General features: G+C 39.9%; 1 protein-coding gene across 3 annotated transcripts in view; it reads right to left on the bottom strand.

Annotated features, from left to right (window-relative positions):
- Positions 1-958: 958 nt before the first annotated feature.
- The window catches only part of PAFAH1B2 (platelet activating factor acetylhydrolase 1b catalytic subunit 2), a 28,240-nt gene continuing 12,374 nt past the window's right edge, over positions 959-16,824 (bottom strand). For 2 of the 3 annotated variants that reach the window (XM_043579431.1, XM_043579432.1), the window contains 4 exons: positions 10,508-10,597; positions 9,601-9,717; positions 7,985-8,107; positions 959-4,327 (listed from right to left, as the gene is read on the bottom strand). In XM_043579431.1, the coding sequence (XP_043435366.1) occupies positions 4,049-4,327; positions 7,985-8,107; positions 9,601-9,717; positions 10,508-10,597 (609 nt within the window). In that variant the 3' untranslated portion in view covers positions 959-4,048. Of the gene's footprint in view, positions 4,328-7,739; positions 7,826-7,984; positions 8,108-9,600; positions 9,718-10,507; positions 10,598-16,824 lie in introns of all 3 variants that reach the window. The other variant, XM_043579433.1, reaches the window with a different exon arrangement.

The raw sequence follows: 16,824 nt of genomic DNA, 5'->3' as shown, positions 1-16,824 counted from the left end.
ACGACCTGAGCCCAGGTTGGACGCTTAACCAACTGAGCTACCCAGGCGCCCTGGTAATTAACTTTAAATAAATTCTAGTAATTGTGTGACCATGTGGAAGATGGAACTGAAGAGGATTATACTGGCTGCGGGAAAGACTGAAGGAAGCTGCTGTCACTTAATTGCCAGGACCTTCAACTGGAAGGCAACTAGGGATGTATCTGTCATGAACCCAGTGAATCAGAATCTATAGCTCAAAAGATACCCCAGACTGAATGAGTAATGGCAAAGGCAAGGACTCTGAAATCAGATAAAGCTGGATTCAAATCCCAGCTCAACCAATGAAATTATAGGACTCCTCAAATGGATATCATACATACCTCCCTGGGCCTCTCCATCAACAGTAAAATGGGTTGGATACACCCTACGTATTAGATGTAGGATATAAATATTATCCTGAGGACCTTCTCCCTAGATGGCACAGGAGCTCAGAATAGTCCAATTAATCTGAAGCACTCAAGTTCATGCTGGGGGCAGTAGTGGAAAGAGATATTCTAAAGTGTAAACAAGAAAACTGAGGATTATTAGTATGAGGAATAGAGAGACAGTGGAAATTAGAAGTTTAATGTGAATAAATTCTAAAGACTGAAATTAGGAGAAAAGACCAAAAGGTCAGTGTAACGGTTTAAGAATCAATTCTTTTTTAACTGCCAGATACTCATAACCAATCGGAGACACTTCCTTTGACAATTTTCCCATGTATCTACTTAGAATTCCTCCTATCTGCTCAGCCCACCCTACCCTCCCACAGCCCCGAGATGTGATGATGGTCAGCTCAGTACATTCAGTTCCCCAGAAAAGCAGCAGATGATCTAAGTATCCAATATGCTTGTGATAAGGTAGGGGGAAAAAGGGATGCCTTTTTTCCCCTCCATTGGAATCCAAACTTTGATAAAGGAGACAGAAAGACATGAGCAAGTTTGAGTGAAATGTTTACATTTATATTGAAATATGCACTAAAACAGAATGAGTTCTACTAGTCAATGAAACTTCGCCAAAGCAGAGTCACAAACTTCTGTTGGGGAGGCCCAGTCAGCTAGCAGCAGTGATCCCCAAGCAGGAACACCAAGGAGAAGCGGGAGACCCACTCCAAAAAGCCTCCTTTCCAGAGACCCCAACTCACTTCTCCCACATGCACCCACACGGATTTCGGAGCATGGACATGCTCCTCATTTTCATATATTTTTAGTTTCTTCTTCACTGCAATAAATATAAAATTGGCAATGCTCATACACCACAGCACAGACAGTATTTCAGGCTTTTAGCATACAACTGTAAACAGTGACTAGGTTAAAAAAAAGTTTAAAAAAAAAAGTTGTGTTTTGTTTTGTTTTGAACCAACAAGAGACAGAATTATTAAGAGCGGGGCATGAGCTACTCAAGATTTGTTGTGTCGGATTAAGGTTTTTCACAGAAGATTCAGGTTTAGACAGATGCTCCCAACAGTCCAAAAAGACCCAAAGTGGGAGCTACACCACTGCCCATGGCAGCCCAGAAGACGTAGGCAGCAAAACAGCATGCCTCAGGTCAGTGTTGGCAGTACATCCTCCACCTGCCACATTCACAATGTGACCGCAGAATCTACAATGCCATCACCGGCTGCCGGCTAGGATATCAGGAATGGGTGGGCAAAGGAATTAAAACTTGCTGGGGGGAGGATCAGAACACCTCTGCTAGCTGTCTGGAAAGTTGGCCCCTTAATCACAATGACAACTAAGACATTTCACTTGGACAGTGCATTAAGTTTACATATACATGAAAAGTGAGCAAGAAATCCAAAGGGTAAGCATTAAGTTCTGTCATTGTAGCAAACAGGGATGTCAAAGAAAAACAGATGAACACTTCCTGCCTAAAGCAGTGCAAAGAAAGCTGGCAAGAAATGAAAGTGGACTCAGTATCTGCACATTAGCAACGGGGCAGACTTTTATTTAAAAGGCTAGTGGTTCAAATACTATTGCTCGAATAGCTCTGGTAGGTATAAAATGTAGTAACACCCGAGGTTTACACACATAAGCAAAGGAGCTGAAGACCAGCTCACAAAGGGATATTTGATTCTTAGTCAAGAGGGAAACTAAAAGCGCATGCTGCAGGAATCACCTAAGGGATTTGTTTGGACGACACTCCCGCCCTCTGACAAACGGAAAAAGACCTGAAGAAATGGTCTTTTTACAGACAAACTTCTGGCTTTATTAAATCTCCTCCTTAGAACAATGCCTAACAATGCCTAGCTAAGAAAGAACCTGTCCTGAAAAACTCAAGAATCCGGGCTACTCAAAACAGAAGAGGGAACTTTAATGTGGGAAACGAGTCTAGTAAACATCACATGTACTTTCTGTCATTAGTGAAGACATGATACATTCAGAAATGTATTAAAAAAAAAAAAAGACTAAAAATAAGACGGAAAAAATATTCCTAGAAAGAGGCTTCACAAGAAAACATCAGCCCAAGTTCTCTATCCTTCTCAATCACAAGTGGCTCCATGTTCAAATCGGCAACCCCCTCCAACTCATAAAAGCATTTGCCTTGCAAGCAGATCATCGAGCTTCAGCCTTAGTCACTGAACTTGAACGTTAAGCAGAATCTGTGCAGAGCACATGTTAAAAGGTTACTCCAGTACCCACCTGGTCCAGTTTAAAGTATTTGTTTGTAGATCCAGTTTGTACATATTCCATAGGTATACCAAACAATAAACCATGTATCATCCCATTATTTTTTAAATGGCAGTTACTGTAGCTCAAGCAAACCAACAGGATTATAAAGAGCTCTCTTGGAAGAAATTTTCAGGTGAAAATACTCTAAGGAGAAAACCTGAAAGTTAAACAAACCTAGTTCTTTTTCACTAAAATGGTGGGATCAAGGCAGAAATGTCTGTTCTGAAAAGCAGCTCCGTTTGTTTGCCCATAAGGAAAGGCCAAATTTTTCTGGACTGATTATAATTTAAAAACTAAGCCAATAAAAAAATAAAATATACATCTTAAGATACTATAAAACTTGAAATAATGTCAAGGCTTATGGAATGGAAAATAGAGTTCTGATTTTTTTTTTTTTCCAAAAAAGGAAACTGTAACATATTTTACAGGAAAAAAAAAAACAAAACAAACAGAACTCTGCACATGGATAGCACGACACAGAATCTATGCACAGAACACCTCACAAGGACGAGTTGCACATCAGTAACATCATGAGAGTGACTGACTGGGGACTTACACTTCCAGCAACAGAGCTCCTAGGTCGAAAATGTGTTAAAAGCTTGTAATGTCAACAAGGGCTCCCCCCTCCAAAAAAAAAAGAGGGGATGAGGGGAAATAGGGAGGAAAGGCTGCATGCATGGGTCTATTATAGACATGATATTCAGCAGCATAAAAATAATACCCTCCGCAGAGTCCCCCAAATGGGGCAAAACCTATCTTCCACTGCTAAACACGGGAAAGATTAACAGAGTGGAACAAATTCACTTGTAACCATAGCATCTCCCATATTTGAGTGACAAACACGTTCAATCTGATGCTGTAAGTTAAAAAAAAAATGTGGCAAAAACATATGAGTAAAACAAACTAAAAACAAAAGGCTAAATTATGAACCTTAAAAACTGGAAAAAACATCTGTTTTAAAGCCAAGTAGGTGTGATCCTGATCATTAGTATATATGACATAATCCATAGAAAGAAAGGCCAAGAAAAAAATCTTCATTTTGTTCAGTACTTAGGCTTGATGTTGTCCTAGGAAAAACAGTGATAACTGAATGAAAATGTCACACATACAACTAAAAAGTCCCCTTCTGGTTTCAAACGAATTTAAACAACAATCTTCCTTGGCTAATTTTTCTCCTGTGTCAAACAAACCTTCTATGTACAGGACCAGTTTAAATCCCTCCTCCCTTCAAACACTAGATATGAACATCCAGGAACATTCTACAATGCAAAGTGCCTTAAGAAAGAGAAGGATTCTGTAGTGCCAGTGATATAACTGATCTGAGGAAGCTGGGTGCTATTAACACTGATGGGAGCCAGTCAGGCAATGGTGGTTTGTTTCTCCTCAGGTGTTTCCTCCAATAACTGCATGATCAGTTCATGCAGGGGTTTGCAGATCTTTGCGTAGCCCCCTCCCGTGAGATGCAGAAAATCAAACATGTCGTGGCAGGAGATGGCACCGTCCGAGTGCACGAAGCCCCCATCTGTATCCAGGAGCTGAACATTGGCAAGCTTCGGCAGGGAAACCTTGAGGAGTTGGTTCACCTTGGCATTCTTTTGCCTCAAAGGGTTGGGCTTCTCACCTCGAGGTAACAAACCCTGGGACAAAGCAGAGAAGAACAGAAGATGAGAAGAGTCACTGGTTTTTCCCTTCTTATTTATCTGTGATTTCAGTTACTCCTAGAAGAACTGTTCCATTTGGCACCTTTTGACACTCTGAGTTCTCAAACACTGGACTAGACTGGATCTGGTGGAAGTTCTCTGACCGTTCCATCTCAGTTTTTTCACAAGTTCCTCTTCCTCCTCCTGTCCCTTAACTGTTGGTAGTCTTCAGGTCAGGGTCTTGTCCTTGGCCCACTACGAACACTCTAGCTCAAAACCGAACTTGAGCATTCCTGAGGCACTCCCAACTTGACATGTCCGAAGGCAATTCATCATCGTCTCCCCACAATATGCTCCTACTACATCCTCTGTATCAACTGTCATTCTAACATCCCTGAGTCTCTCATTCCACATACCTTCCCTATTTATCATTAAATTACTTAGCTTTTGCATTCTCAATATTTTCAATTTTTTTTTCCTCCATTCTGATTATACATGCTGCTATGGCTAGGAAAGTTACCACTATTCACTCAGTTAACGTAAAGTCTCCTGACTGGTCTTCCTTTAATTCATTTTCCCTACAGTCATCAGAATAATCTAGCTCAAATACACATGTATTTATTAACGTTACATGGAACCCATACTACTGCACATGAGAAACAGAGATGGGACAAATGTGGTCTTAAAAAAATCAAAGCCACTTCATGTTTGCTAGAATAAAACAGATGTTTTCTAAATTCATTTTTAACTTATGTGAATCATCTAACTTTTAGATAAATCACATGTCTGTCCTCCCATGGTCCATGAAAGTCTAAGCTTATACCGCAAGGGCAAGGTTTTATCATCACAAACTAGAAATGTCCTTTTATAGAAATTGATCCTATTATAAAATTGTCAGACAACCTTTTATTGGTTTATAGCTAATGATACCACACGGCAAGTTTTTGTTATTTAGGCAAAAAAATTTCCACCCATTTCTCCTAAGAGGTATTATTTCACAAAAATAGATTTTCTGTGGGTATTCTACTAAAGGAAAAAAAAAAAAAACGTTCATGCTAAAGTAAGTACTTGTTCATGTCTGCTTTAATTTTTTTCACCAAATGTTGGCGCCGTGGTTACCAATTTATTGTGACTATATAGTTCCCTTGTTAAGCGCCTCAAAAATTTCACAGATGAAGTCAAGCCTAAACCCTAGTTTACAGAACTGTTAAAGTATAAGGCTTTGCATCTGACAGTTAACAAAAAAAGAACTACCCTCAATGCTCACAATGAGCCAAATCTGGCTGAGATATGAACAACCAAGAAGGATGGCCAGTGAACAGCAAATACATACTTTGTTCTGTCATTCAAAGAATATCATGGCAGTCAAAGCCGTAAGAAATGATTAAACCTTAAGAACAGGGACCATACCTATTGGGATTTTCAAGCCAGGATGAGAAAAGCAGCTTATGTATTTGCATAGCATTTTCCTTAATATGAGAGTATCAAAGGTATGCCATGTGATTTTTTTTCCCCTGTAATAATTAATAATTGCTACAATACTGGGGCACCTAGGCAGCTCAGTTGGTTAAGTGTCTGACTCTTGATTCTGGCTCAGGTCACAATCTCACGATTCAGGAGTTTGAGGCCCACGTCGGGCTCTGGGCTGACAGTGTGGAGCCTGCTTGGGATTCTTTCTCTTTCTTTTTCTCTCTTTCAAAATAAATAAATAAAAATTAAAAAAAAAATTTTTTTTAACTGCCAAAACATTATGTTAGAAGAAACAAAAAAGAAAAATATGCTCCCAATCTCTTCACCATGTGACAACTATAGCAGATCATGGAACAACAAGTTTGAAGTGCACGAGTCCACTTATTCACAAATTTTTTCTGATAGAGTATAGTACTGGAAATGTATTTTCTCTTAGGGTTTTCTCAGTAACATTTTCTTTTCACTAGCTTTCTTGTAAGCATACAGTATGTAATACACATAACATATGAATACGTGTTAAATGACTGCTTATCAGCAAGGCTTCTGATCAACCGACTGTTAGTAGTTAAGTTTTGAAGGAATCCAAAGTTACATGCGGATTTTGAACCGTATGGGGGTCAATGCTCCTAGCCCCCATGTTGTTCGAGGGTAAACCGTATTTTAAGTAACTCTAAATATAATGCACATATGGTTTAGCATTTGGAATTTTCACTTAAATACATCATAAATCCAATCTCCACACAGTTCTCTCAACTGTCACAGGATTAGTGCTATTATATTCAATGGCTTATTCAATTATGGGCCCATTCGGTTATTCAGGGTATGGCCAATGTTTTAGTGTTGTAGACAATACCAGCGTACATCCAATTTAAAAGTCTGGCTGCAACAAAGACTTTTTATTTATGGAGAATTCATTCAGCAACACTCATGCAACTAATACATCTTGAGCAACTATTATGTAGCAGCCCCTGTACTTCAGAGGTGGACTCTTTAACCACAATGCAATCCTTTCTGGACTAGAGAAAGGATATAAAAAAGAATGTGATAAAAAAATAAAAAAAGACATGGCTCCCCAGCACCAGGAAGATAAAATCTACACTCTTATCTAGCCATACAAATCACTACATGACCTGGCTGTGGCCTCTTTCTTCTCACCAACCCAGCCTTAAACTTTAATCGAAGACAGCCCAAAGTTCTTCAAGCACCCTCCTTCACTCACCCAACAAACACACACCTAGGTATATATGCCTTCCATCCTTTTTCCCCCGACCTGTAATGCCTTTTCTTTCCTTTCCCCATTTGTCTGGAGACGAATGAATTCTTTAAAACTAATGTCAGATTTCAGCTTTTGTGTCTAGAATACACCTGTTCTCCCCTTAGCATACAGTGTACCAATTCTCTCTTCATATTGCTACGCCCACCTACCACTAGACCAGACTGACAGCTCCCTGACAGGAACAAGGTCTTATTTATTTTTGTAGGCTCAAGACCCAGAACAGGGCCTTGTACATAGTGATCTTCACGTTTGTTGGATAAATATCTTAACATCATCTCATTAAAAAACTGAATACCTATCAGATTCCACAAAAACATACATTTTTAGTTTTGCTATTTTTAGTGTTGCTAAGAGTATCTACAGGTAAACTTTTACACTGAAATAGACAGCTGTTTATCTCTGAGACCACCAAGATTTAATGCTTTTAATCTCCACAAAGTGTAGCACTCTCTGATAGGGTAAGACTATAAAGTACCCATCTTCTTGCTAACAGAATCGCTGATGTTTTAGAGATGTCAGAGATTTTAATAAATACACCACATTTAACATATAAAGGGATGGAACAACACACCTAAACTAATCCAAACCCAAGTCTAACAAAAACAGATTTAGGACTAGGACTAGTTTCATATGCAATTTTAAACACTATCAGAATGTTGCTACCTGAGGCAACAAAGACGATTTCCACATCTAAACGAGGATGAGCAGGTAAGAGATGACCCCCACAGCTGGTCTGGGAAATGATGAAACTGGTAAGACAATGGGACATATCAAAGAAGAGCCCCCTCAGGACTATCATAAACTGCTTCCACCTAAACAGTCTCTATTTCACGAGTGATCATATATCTAAAAACATTCCTCACCTGACTTAATGACATCAAAGACTCTACCCACCAAAGACTACATACCAATACAATGATCTTGGCCTGCGGCTGCCTTGTGTTGATAAGTTGTACAATGGCCTCGATTCCACCTGCTACTTCTTCTGCGGTATTTTCATGGTTGTTTGTTCCTACCCAGACAACAATGACCTATAATTAAGGGGGAAAAAAGGGGAGAGGAGGGCAGGGATAAATAGCCAGGAATAAAGGAATGTTTAGATAAAAACCTAATATTTTGATAAAAATATTTATCAATATGTAGATAAAAATCTTATTTCAAAAATCAAAGGAAGGAAAGATGAACTTGTCAAATGGTAGTGGAGAACTTCAACTGAGCAGCCACCCTCAAATACTGATTTAAGGCCTCATATATCTCAGGATAAATTCCAAGCAGATCAATTCTGAAGCAGTACAACTGTACTAAGAAGAAATGAGAGAATTCTTTAATCATTGTGGAGTTGAGAGCTAACCTCTTAAAATCCAGAAACTATACAAAAAAAGATAACAAATTCAACTGTATAAAAACTCTGCATGTCTTAAAAAATACTAAAATAAAGTGAAATCTAAGAAAGTCAGGGGAAAATATCTGTAACTCCTACCATACTAGAAGTATCTTCCAGAAAACAATAACAAAAGTACCCAAGGGAGTGTAACTGGTAGAAGTAAATACACAGTTGTACTCAAGGAAAAAGAGTTGCTGGGCTGGAAGCTGGATGCAGTTTCAAGTTTTTCCTCTTTATTTAAAAAAAAAAAAAGCTCAGGTCATGATCTCATGGTTCATGGGTTCAAGCTCCAGGTCAGGCTCTGTGCTGACACTTCAGAGCCTGGAGCCTGGAGCTTGCTTCAGATTCTGTGTCTCCCTCTCTCTCTAACCCACCCCTGCTTGTGCTCTGTCATCTCTCTCTTTCTCAAAAATAAATATTAAAAAAAATAAAAATTTACAAAGTGGCTGTCACCTAGAGACATACATTTTACTATATGACCCAACGTAACTTTCCACCCTGTCACAAAAGACAGGAACATGGAGGAGTTTTTCTATTAGCAAGGCAAAAAGTAAAATATTTTCAACAAAGGCAACTGTCATCAGTTTTGAGTATTTTTTCTTTGTTTAGGACTGAAAAAAATTATATGCAGTGTGCCAACTCAGGACATTTATGATGTGTTAAGTTACTGGCAACATGTTTATGGTGAACATTTGTTCACATGTGCTTCAGATTTTCTTCAGAAAAACTTGGGAGGCCTCGATTACACATGTAATGTGTTTACATGGATAAACCAGATCCAAAATTCCTTCCTGAAGTGAATGGTGGCACTGCGGCCTTGGCCCCTTCTGGGAAGTCTCCCACACACACTGCTTTCAGGTCTACAGGAAAGCATTAAATCCCTTCCCACTGCTGAAAAAGGGCATTATTAACAATTACCAATACAACCTAAGCAAGCAATGCCCCAATTTCTTAGTAGGCATTTGGCACGTTCTTAAGCAAGGACAATATTATTTATCTAAATGGGCACAAAGCAAAGACAATAGCAAAATAATGCTTAAAAAAAAAAAGTAATTTGTTTTTACTAGCAGTTTCAACTTAACTCATCTTGGGAAAAGACCCAAGATTAAAAGATAGTCTAAAAATTAAGTCTCACTTCACCTTAGGTTTAATGTTCTCCAGTTCTCCATTCTTGAGTCTCCACAAAACATGTCTGGTTGTATCTCCCCCAATTCCAAAATTCAGTGCATGAAGTGGGGAAAAAAGCTCTCGCCATATCTAAAAAGAGAAAAACTGGCTTTATTTCAACTGAGTGGGAAATAAAATCCCTCAACTACAATGTGTCGCGAGGTACCTAAAAGAACAATTTCCCTCTTGTGTGTTCAAATGTTATGTGTTCAAACTTGTGTTCGCAGGGCACCGCATCACTCACTTCTCGGGCAGCCTGTCACCTTGGCCGGAGAACTGAGTCCCAGTGCCACCCGGTGCCCTTTAGGAGGTACCAGCATTATGACCAAGGTGCCAGCTCAGTTAGCTCTCCCTTCCCTTTACTCAAGTATCTAAAGGAACAGGGTGAAGTAGAAATACGGGAGGAAGAAATTTAGAGTGCTGGAGCCAGAAGGAAATTAAGCTATCTTTTCCTTTCAACTGCCCTTGGAAGAGTGAAAACCTTAAAAAAAAAGATGTGGAACAGCTCCCCACAAAAACACAACAAAATAAGGAAATGGTAAAAACAAAAATCTTAACAATTGAGAATCACAACCACGACAAAAATAAATAAATAAATAAACAAACAAACAAATAAATAAATAAATAAAAAATAGAGAAGGTTCTCGGAAGCCAAGGCAAAAATGAGAGCGGAGTTACAAACAATGCTAAATTTTGCCTCCTCACGCTTGGTGGCACAAAGAATCCCATTATGTAGGACTGACCTCCCTCATACTCTGAATTGGAGCGTTTCTAAACTGTCACGAAGAAGCCTTTCAGGTTCGGCTCAGAATGAAAGTTTGCTAGCAATGAACAGATTTACCTTCGTAGCCAAGATGCACCCTTGCCACGTCGGCCTTACCTCGTACTGCTGCATTAACTGCACCATGGAGTCCCCCACAAACAGCACATCAGGTTCCTTGTCTTTACAGTCCAGGACAAATCTGTTGTGCTGGTTCAACAAAGAGAGAAATTAGAAACTGGCATCTTCTCTGTGAGATGTTTTTGACTAGACAGAACAGTTGTCCATCAAGTTACTGTGTTGTTAAATATTCTATTTAGCCTGTCTGTGATTAACTACTGGAACTTTCTTCCCACCCTTACCACACTGATTATTCTAATATGCTCAAGAAAACTGCAATTCTACTCAAACCAGACTAAAAAAAATACATTTAACATGTTGTTTATAAGTTTATCTTTTCCTCAAACTTAAAATTTAAAAAAATAAATATTTAAAGAGAGACGACAGACAGATACAGCATGAACAGGGGAGGGGCAGAGAGAGAGGGAGACACAGAATCCAAAGCAGGCTCCAGTCCTTGAGCTGACAGCACAGAGCCTGACACGGGGCTTGAACTCAAGAACCATGAGCCAAAGTGGGACACTTAACCGACTGAGCCACCCTGGCACCCCTCTTCAAACTTTTTAAGACAGTTTCAAATATACAGAAAAGCCACAGTACAATAAACACCTGTACATCCTCCACCTCTATTTGACAATAACATTTTTACTTTATCTGTTTGTTTGCTGAACCATCTGAAGGTAAGCTGCAAATGCTGTGATTCTTCACCTTTAAACATTTCAGCACGAGTAAGGAAAGTCTCCTATAAATCCACAAAAGTATTACCACCTCTAAGCAAATGAACAATAATCCCGTAACATCTAATATTCAGTCCATACTCAATCTTTCCAATTGTTCCAAGACTTGGATAAAGTATTACATCTCTTTTATTGAACTAGGACCCAATCAAGAATCATGTGTTTTATTGGGATTTTTTTTTTAAGGGGGGTGGGGAGAGAATGTTAAACAGCCTCCACACTCAACACAAGAGCCTGACACAGGGCTCAGCCCCACAACCATGAGCTCATGACCTGAGCCGAAATGGACAGTTAGATCTTAACCGACTGAGCCACCTAGAAGACCCTATTTGCATGTTTGTAATGTGCCCTTTGAAAATGTCTGTTAACCTCCAAATATGAGACAATGGCAAAGTGGGACTCAAGCCTTTCTCAGTCTGATCCAAGCCTGTAAGTAGTGGTGACTGTGGACCTAGTCCACTTCTCTCTGTTGCCAAGGCACAAGACACTTTTATTTATTTATTTTTAATTAAAAAAAATTTTTTTTAACGTTTATTTTTGAGAGACAGAGCGTGAGCAGGAGAGGGACAGACAGAGAGGGAGACACAGAATCCAAAGCGGGTTCCAGGATCTGAGCTATCAGCACAGAGCCCGACAGGGGACTCGAATCCATGAACTGTGAAATTGTGACCTGAGTTAAGGTCAGATGCTTAACCGACTAAGCCACCCAGGTGCCCCTGACAAGACACTTTTAAAATGGATTTTACTCATTGATGCTGAAGGACATAGTTTAAGTTTCTATATTCATCCCCAAAACAAATTTACATGATGCTTTAGGCAACAGAAAGGTCTGAATGCTGCCCCCTTTTTTTCAAGCTCTACGTTCAACGATGCTTCCCTTAGTAATTAAGGTATAGTTATGTTGAAGTATTTCTGCTAATATCAGAACAGACAACAATGCAGTGAATCAGAGATACTCATCTGCTCTGGGTGAAAATACAAAAACACTTCTGGAAATAATTTTAACAATTTATTAAAGAGTTGCTCCTTAGGGTGATAGGATTTGAGACCGATTTTCCTTTTTTTGCATCCACGTCTTTGTACACAATTTTTGGGGGGCACCCGGGGGCTCAGTCGGTTTAGCGTCCGACTTCAGGTCATGATCTCGAGGTTCACAAGTTTGAGCCCTACATGGTGCTCTCTGCTGTCAGCACGGAGCCCGCTTGGGGTCCTCTGTTCCCCTGTCTCTCTGCCCCTCGCCCGCTTGTGTGCACTCTCACTCTCTCAAAAATAAACATTTTAAAAAATTAAAAAAGCTTTTTAAATTACTGTTGTTTCAATATTTTTTAGTTAAAAAAATTTTTTTTTAAATGTTTGAGACAGAGAGACAGAGCGTGAGCAGGGGAGGGGCAGAGAGAGATGGAGACCCAGAATCTGAAGCAGGCTCCAGGCTCTGAGCTGTCAGCACAGAGCCTGACGTGGAGATCGAACCCACGACTATGACATCACGACCTGAGCTGAAATCGGACGCTTAACCGACTGAGCCAACCAGGCACGCCTCAGCAAGTCGTTTTAAACTGAAGGGATAAGATGGGCAAGAATAAAACTTCAGCTGGTGAGCAGGTACACTTCCACAACACATCACCTCTCTACTGAGGTACTACAGTACTAACTACCTCTCAATACCAATAAAATAGTTCATGCTTCTAGAAGGTCATGGAATTTAAGCTCCGTTGTTCTAAAGGTTCCAGTACTCTATATTTTAAGTATAAAAGTAGCTACAGTAAGTTTGGAAAAATAGAAAGATCAAAACACTTCGAATTCTATCATCTTAACCCATAACTATTACTGTTTCGGGGTATTTTATTCTTGCTACTAAGAAAAATTATTTTATTTATTTTTTAAAATAGGCTCCATACCCAATATGGGGCTCGAACCCACGACTCCAAGATCAAGAGTCACACGCCCCACTGACTGAGCCAGCTAGGCGCCCCTCTTCTTGCCATTTTCCACGTGCCTCTAACACCTCTTTTTTTTTTTTTTTAAAGTTTTGTATGTATTATGTATACCTCCTTCTGGCACAATAGCTTTGGAGACAGAACAGAATATGTTCAAATTCTACTTGTCTACTTTCTAGCCCAGAAAGCAATATAACCTGACACTTGTTTTCCACATATGCTCATCTGCTGGTAACTTTTTTTTTTTTTAATTAAAAAATAAAAAAGCCTCCATGCTCAATATGGGCCTCAAACTCATGACCCTGAGATCAAGAGTCTCACGTTTTACTGACTGAACCAGCCAGGCACCCCACACCTGTTGTAGAGGTATGGAGAGGAAAGTTTCAGGGAAGAGAGCCAGCTTTTGGCTGACACCCAGTAGGTACTCCATCAACAGTGGCCACTGTAACTGCAGTTAACACTGCACTAGAAGCATTTTTCTATGTAGCTACGTGAGTTTCATAACCATAATTTTTTTTTTAATTTTTTTTTTCAACGTTTATTTATTTTTGGGACAAAGAGAGACAGAGCATGAACGGGGGAGGGGCAGAGAGAGAGGGAGACACAGAGTCGGAAACAGGCTCCAGGCTCTGAGCTATCAGCCCAGAGCCCGACGCGGGGCTCGAACTCACAGACGGCGAGATCGTGACCTGGCTGAAGTCGGACGCTTAACCGACTGCGCCACCCAGGCACCCCATAACCATAATTTTTAACAGCCACGTAATATCCTACTGAACAAATCCACTGACACACCCATTTTTTAAAGTTTTCCTACTGACAGACTTGCCAGTAGTGTCCTATTTCCTGTGATGAGGAAATTTACACATACTCAATTTTGTACATGTTGGGAATTCCTAGGTGAAAGCAGATGAGCACGTTTGTGGATCCCAGATATATTTCCAGGTTGTTAACAAAAAGGGCTGTATCTGTACTGACTCTAGCACTTCATCAGAACTAATTTTATCATCTTGCACCAACATTGGATATTAGTATTTCTCCCTCCCTCTCCCTCCTTTCTCTTCTCATTATTTTAATCTGTACTTTTTGGGAACAAAAAGTGAAACACTTCCTGTCATGTACTGAGATACTTATCTAGTGGTACTTTGAGGATATTTTTGCTGATAATATAAGCAAAAATATCAACGTTTCTTCTGCATTACTTACTACAAATATTTTCCTCAGTCTGCTCCTGAGCCTTTTTCTGGTTAACATGTTTTGATACAATTTGTATTAAATTTGTCTACAGTCAAGTCTTTCAGTATCACCCTTAAATAAATCTTATTATGAAAAATATCAAACATCCACAAAAGCTGAGAAAATAATATAACAAGCCTCCATGTATTCATCACCAGCTACAGCAATCATCACATGGCCACTATTATTTCAGTCATCCCCTAAACTACTGACCCCTACCCTCAGATTATTTTAAGCAAACTCAGTATACAGCATTCTATATTTATTCTATTTATACTTAGTACACCATTTATATTACTAATATAAATATTTCATTACATAACCCTTTTTTTAAAGTTTATTCAAGTAATCTCTACACCCAACATGGGGCTCAAACTCACGATCCCAAGATCAAGAGTCACATACTCTTCCAACTGAGCCCGCCAGGCCCCCCTAGTGTCACTATGCAACTCTTAAAAAAGTTTTTTTGGGGGGTGATGCCTAGATTGCTCTGCCAGAAGCCTGCTTAAGATTCTTCCTCCCTCTGCCTCTCTCCTGCTCATGCATGCACACTCTCTCTCAAATAAAATGGAAAAAAAAAAAAAAAAAGTTTTTTTGAGAGAGCGTGTACACAAGCAGGGAGGGGAGGGCAATGAGGAGGGAGGATTTAAGCAGGATCCACTCTCAATGCAGGGCTTGATCTGTTGAACCATGAGATCATGACCTGAGCCAAAATCAAAGAGTCAGGCACTCAACCAACAAAGCCACTAAGGTGCCCCCGAGTTTTAAAAAATAACCACAATGCCAATGCTACTCTCCCAAATTAACAGCAGTGTCTTTAATATCAACAAATAACCAGTGTTCAAATTCAAGTCATAAAAAAATTTTAGTTTTTTTAAAAGTCAGGATCCAACTTGTCTCTTAAATCTTTTAATCTACAGGTTTCCCACTCCCCCTGCTACTACCTCCCAAATTTACTTTTATTTTTTAATTTATTTAATGTTTGTTTATTTTTGAGACGGGTGGGGGGGGGGGGGAACAGGGAGAGAGGAAGGGGAAGAGAGAGAGAGAGAGAGAAAGACAGACAGACAGAGAGACAGACACAGAATCTCAAGCAGGCTCCAGGCTCCAAGCTGTCAGCACAGAGCCTGATGCAGTGCTTGAACTCATGAACTGTGACATCATGACCTGAGCCAAAGTCGGATGCTTAACCAACTGAGCCGCCCAGGCGCCCAAATTTATTTAAAAAAAATTTTTTTTTTAATTTTTTTTTTTCAACATTTATTTTTGGGACAGAGAGAGACAGAGCATGAACGGGGGAGGGGCAGAGAGAGAGGGAGACACAGAATCGGAAACAGGCTCCAGGCTCGGAGCCATCAGCCCAGAGCCTGACGCGGGGCTCGAGCTCACGGACCGCGAGATCGTGACTTGGCTGAAGTCGGACGCTTAACCGACTGAGCCACCCAGGCGCCCCTATTTTTTAAATATTTTAAGAAATATGATCATTTGATCTATAACATCTCCCATAGTCTGGATTTTATTGACTGTATTCCTGGGAACATGTTCATCTGTTCCAGGTATTTCCTGATATGTGGTACACTAGTTTGGCAATACCCCATAGGAAGTACTGAATATCACATCAATACTTGTTTTAATCATGATTTTTTTTTTTTTTTTTTTTAGAAAGAGTGTGAAAGCACGTGCAGGCAGGGGAGGTGGCAGGGGGAGGTGGGGAGAGAATGAGAAAAAGAGGATTTTAAGCAGGTTCCACACTCAGTGCAGAGCCCAGCACCTGTAGCTCAATCTCACGACCCTTAGATCATGACTTGGGCCAAAATCAAGAGTCAGACGCTTAACCAACTGAGCCACCCAGGTGCCCCTTGTTTTTTTTTTTCTTTTAATGTTTTGCTTTGAAACAATTTTAGATCTACAGAAGAGTTGCAAAAATAGTACAATATCCACTCAGCTTCTTCCAATGTTAACATCTTACCTAAGTATGGTACACTGGTCAGAACTAAGAGATTCACATTGGTAAATGGTATCAGCCAGAATAGTTTTACTCAGGGGCACCTGGCTGCCTCAGTCAGTAGAGTACCTGACTCTCCATCTCGGGGTTATGAGTTCGAGCCCTGCACTGGGTATAGAGATTACCTAAAAAAAAAAAAAGTTTACTCAGATTTCACCAATTTTTCCACTAATGTCCTTTTTCTGTTCCCAGGACCAATTCAGGATATCACATGGCATTTACTATATATGTCTTCTTGGTGTCTTCCAAGATGGGACACCTTCTGGGTCTTCCCATGTATTTCATGTCCTTGGCCTGTTTAGTATCAGGTGTTTTATAGAATGTCCCTCAATCAAGGTCTGATATTTTCTCATGAATAGAAGGCGATGGGTTATTCTGGAAGACTACCACAGAGGTGATGCGCCC

This window comes from Prionailurus bengalensis, chromosome D1 (assembly GCF_016509475.1).
Source record: "Prionailurus bengalensis isolate Pbe53 chromosome D1, Fcat_Pben_1.1_paternal_pri, whole genome shotgun sequence".
Taxonomy (NCBI): domain Eukaryota; kingdom Metazoa; phylum Chordata; class Mammalia; order Carnivora; family Felidae; genus Prionailurus; species Prionailurus bengalensis.
Note: the sequence above shows the minus strand (reverse complement) of the source record. Positions and strands in the feature narration are given on the sequence as shown.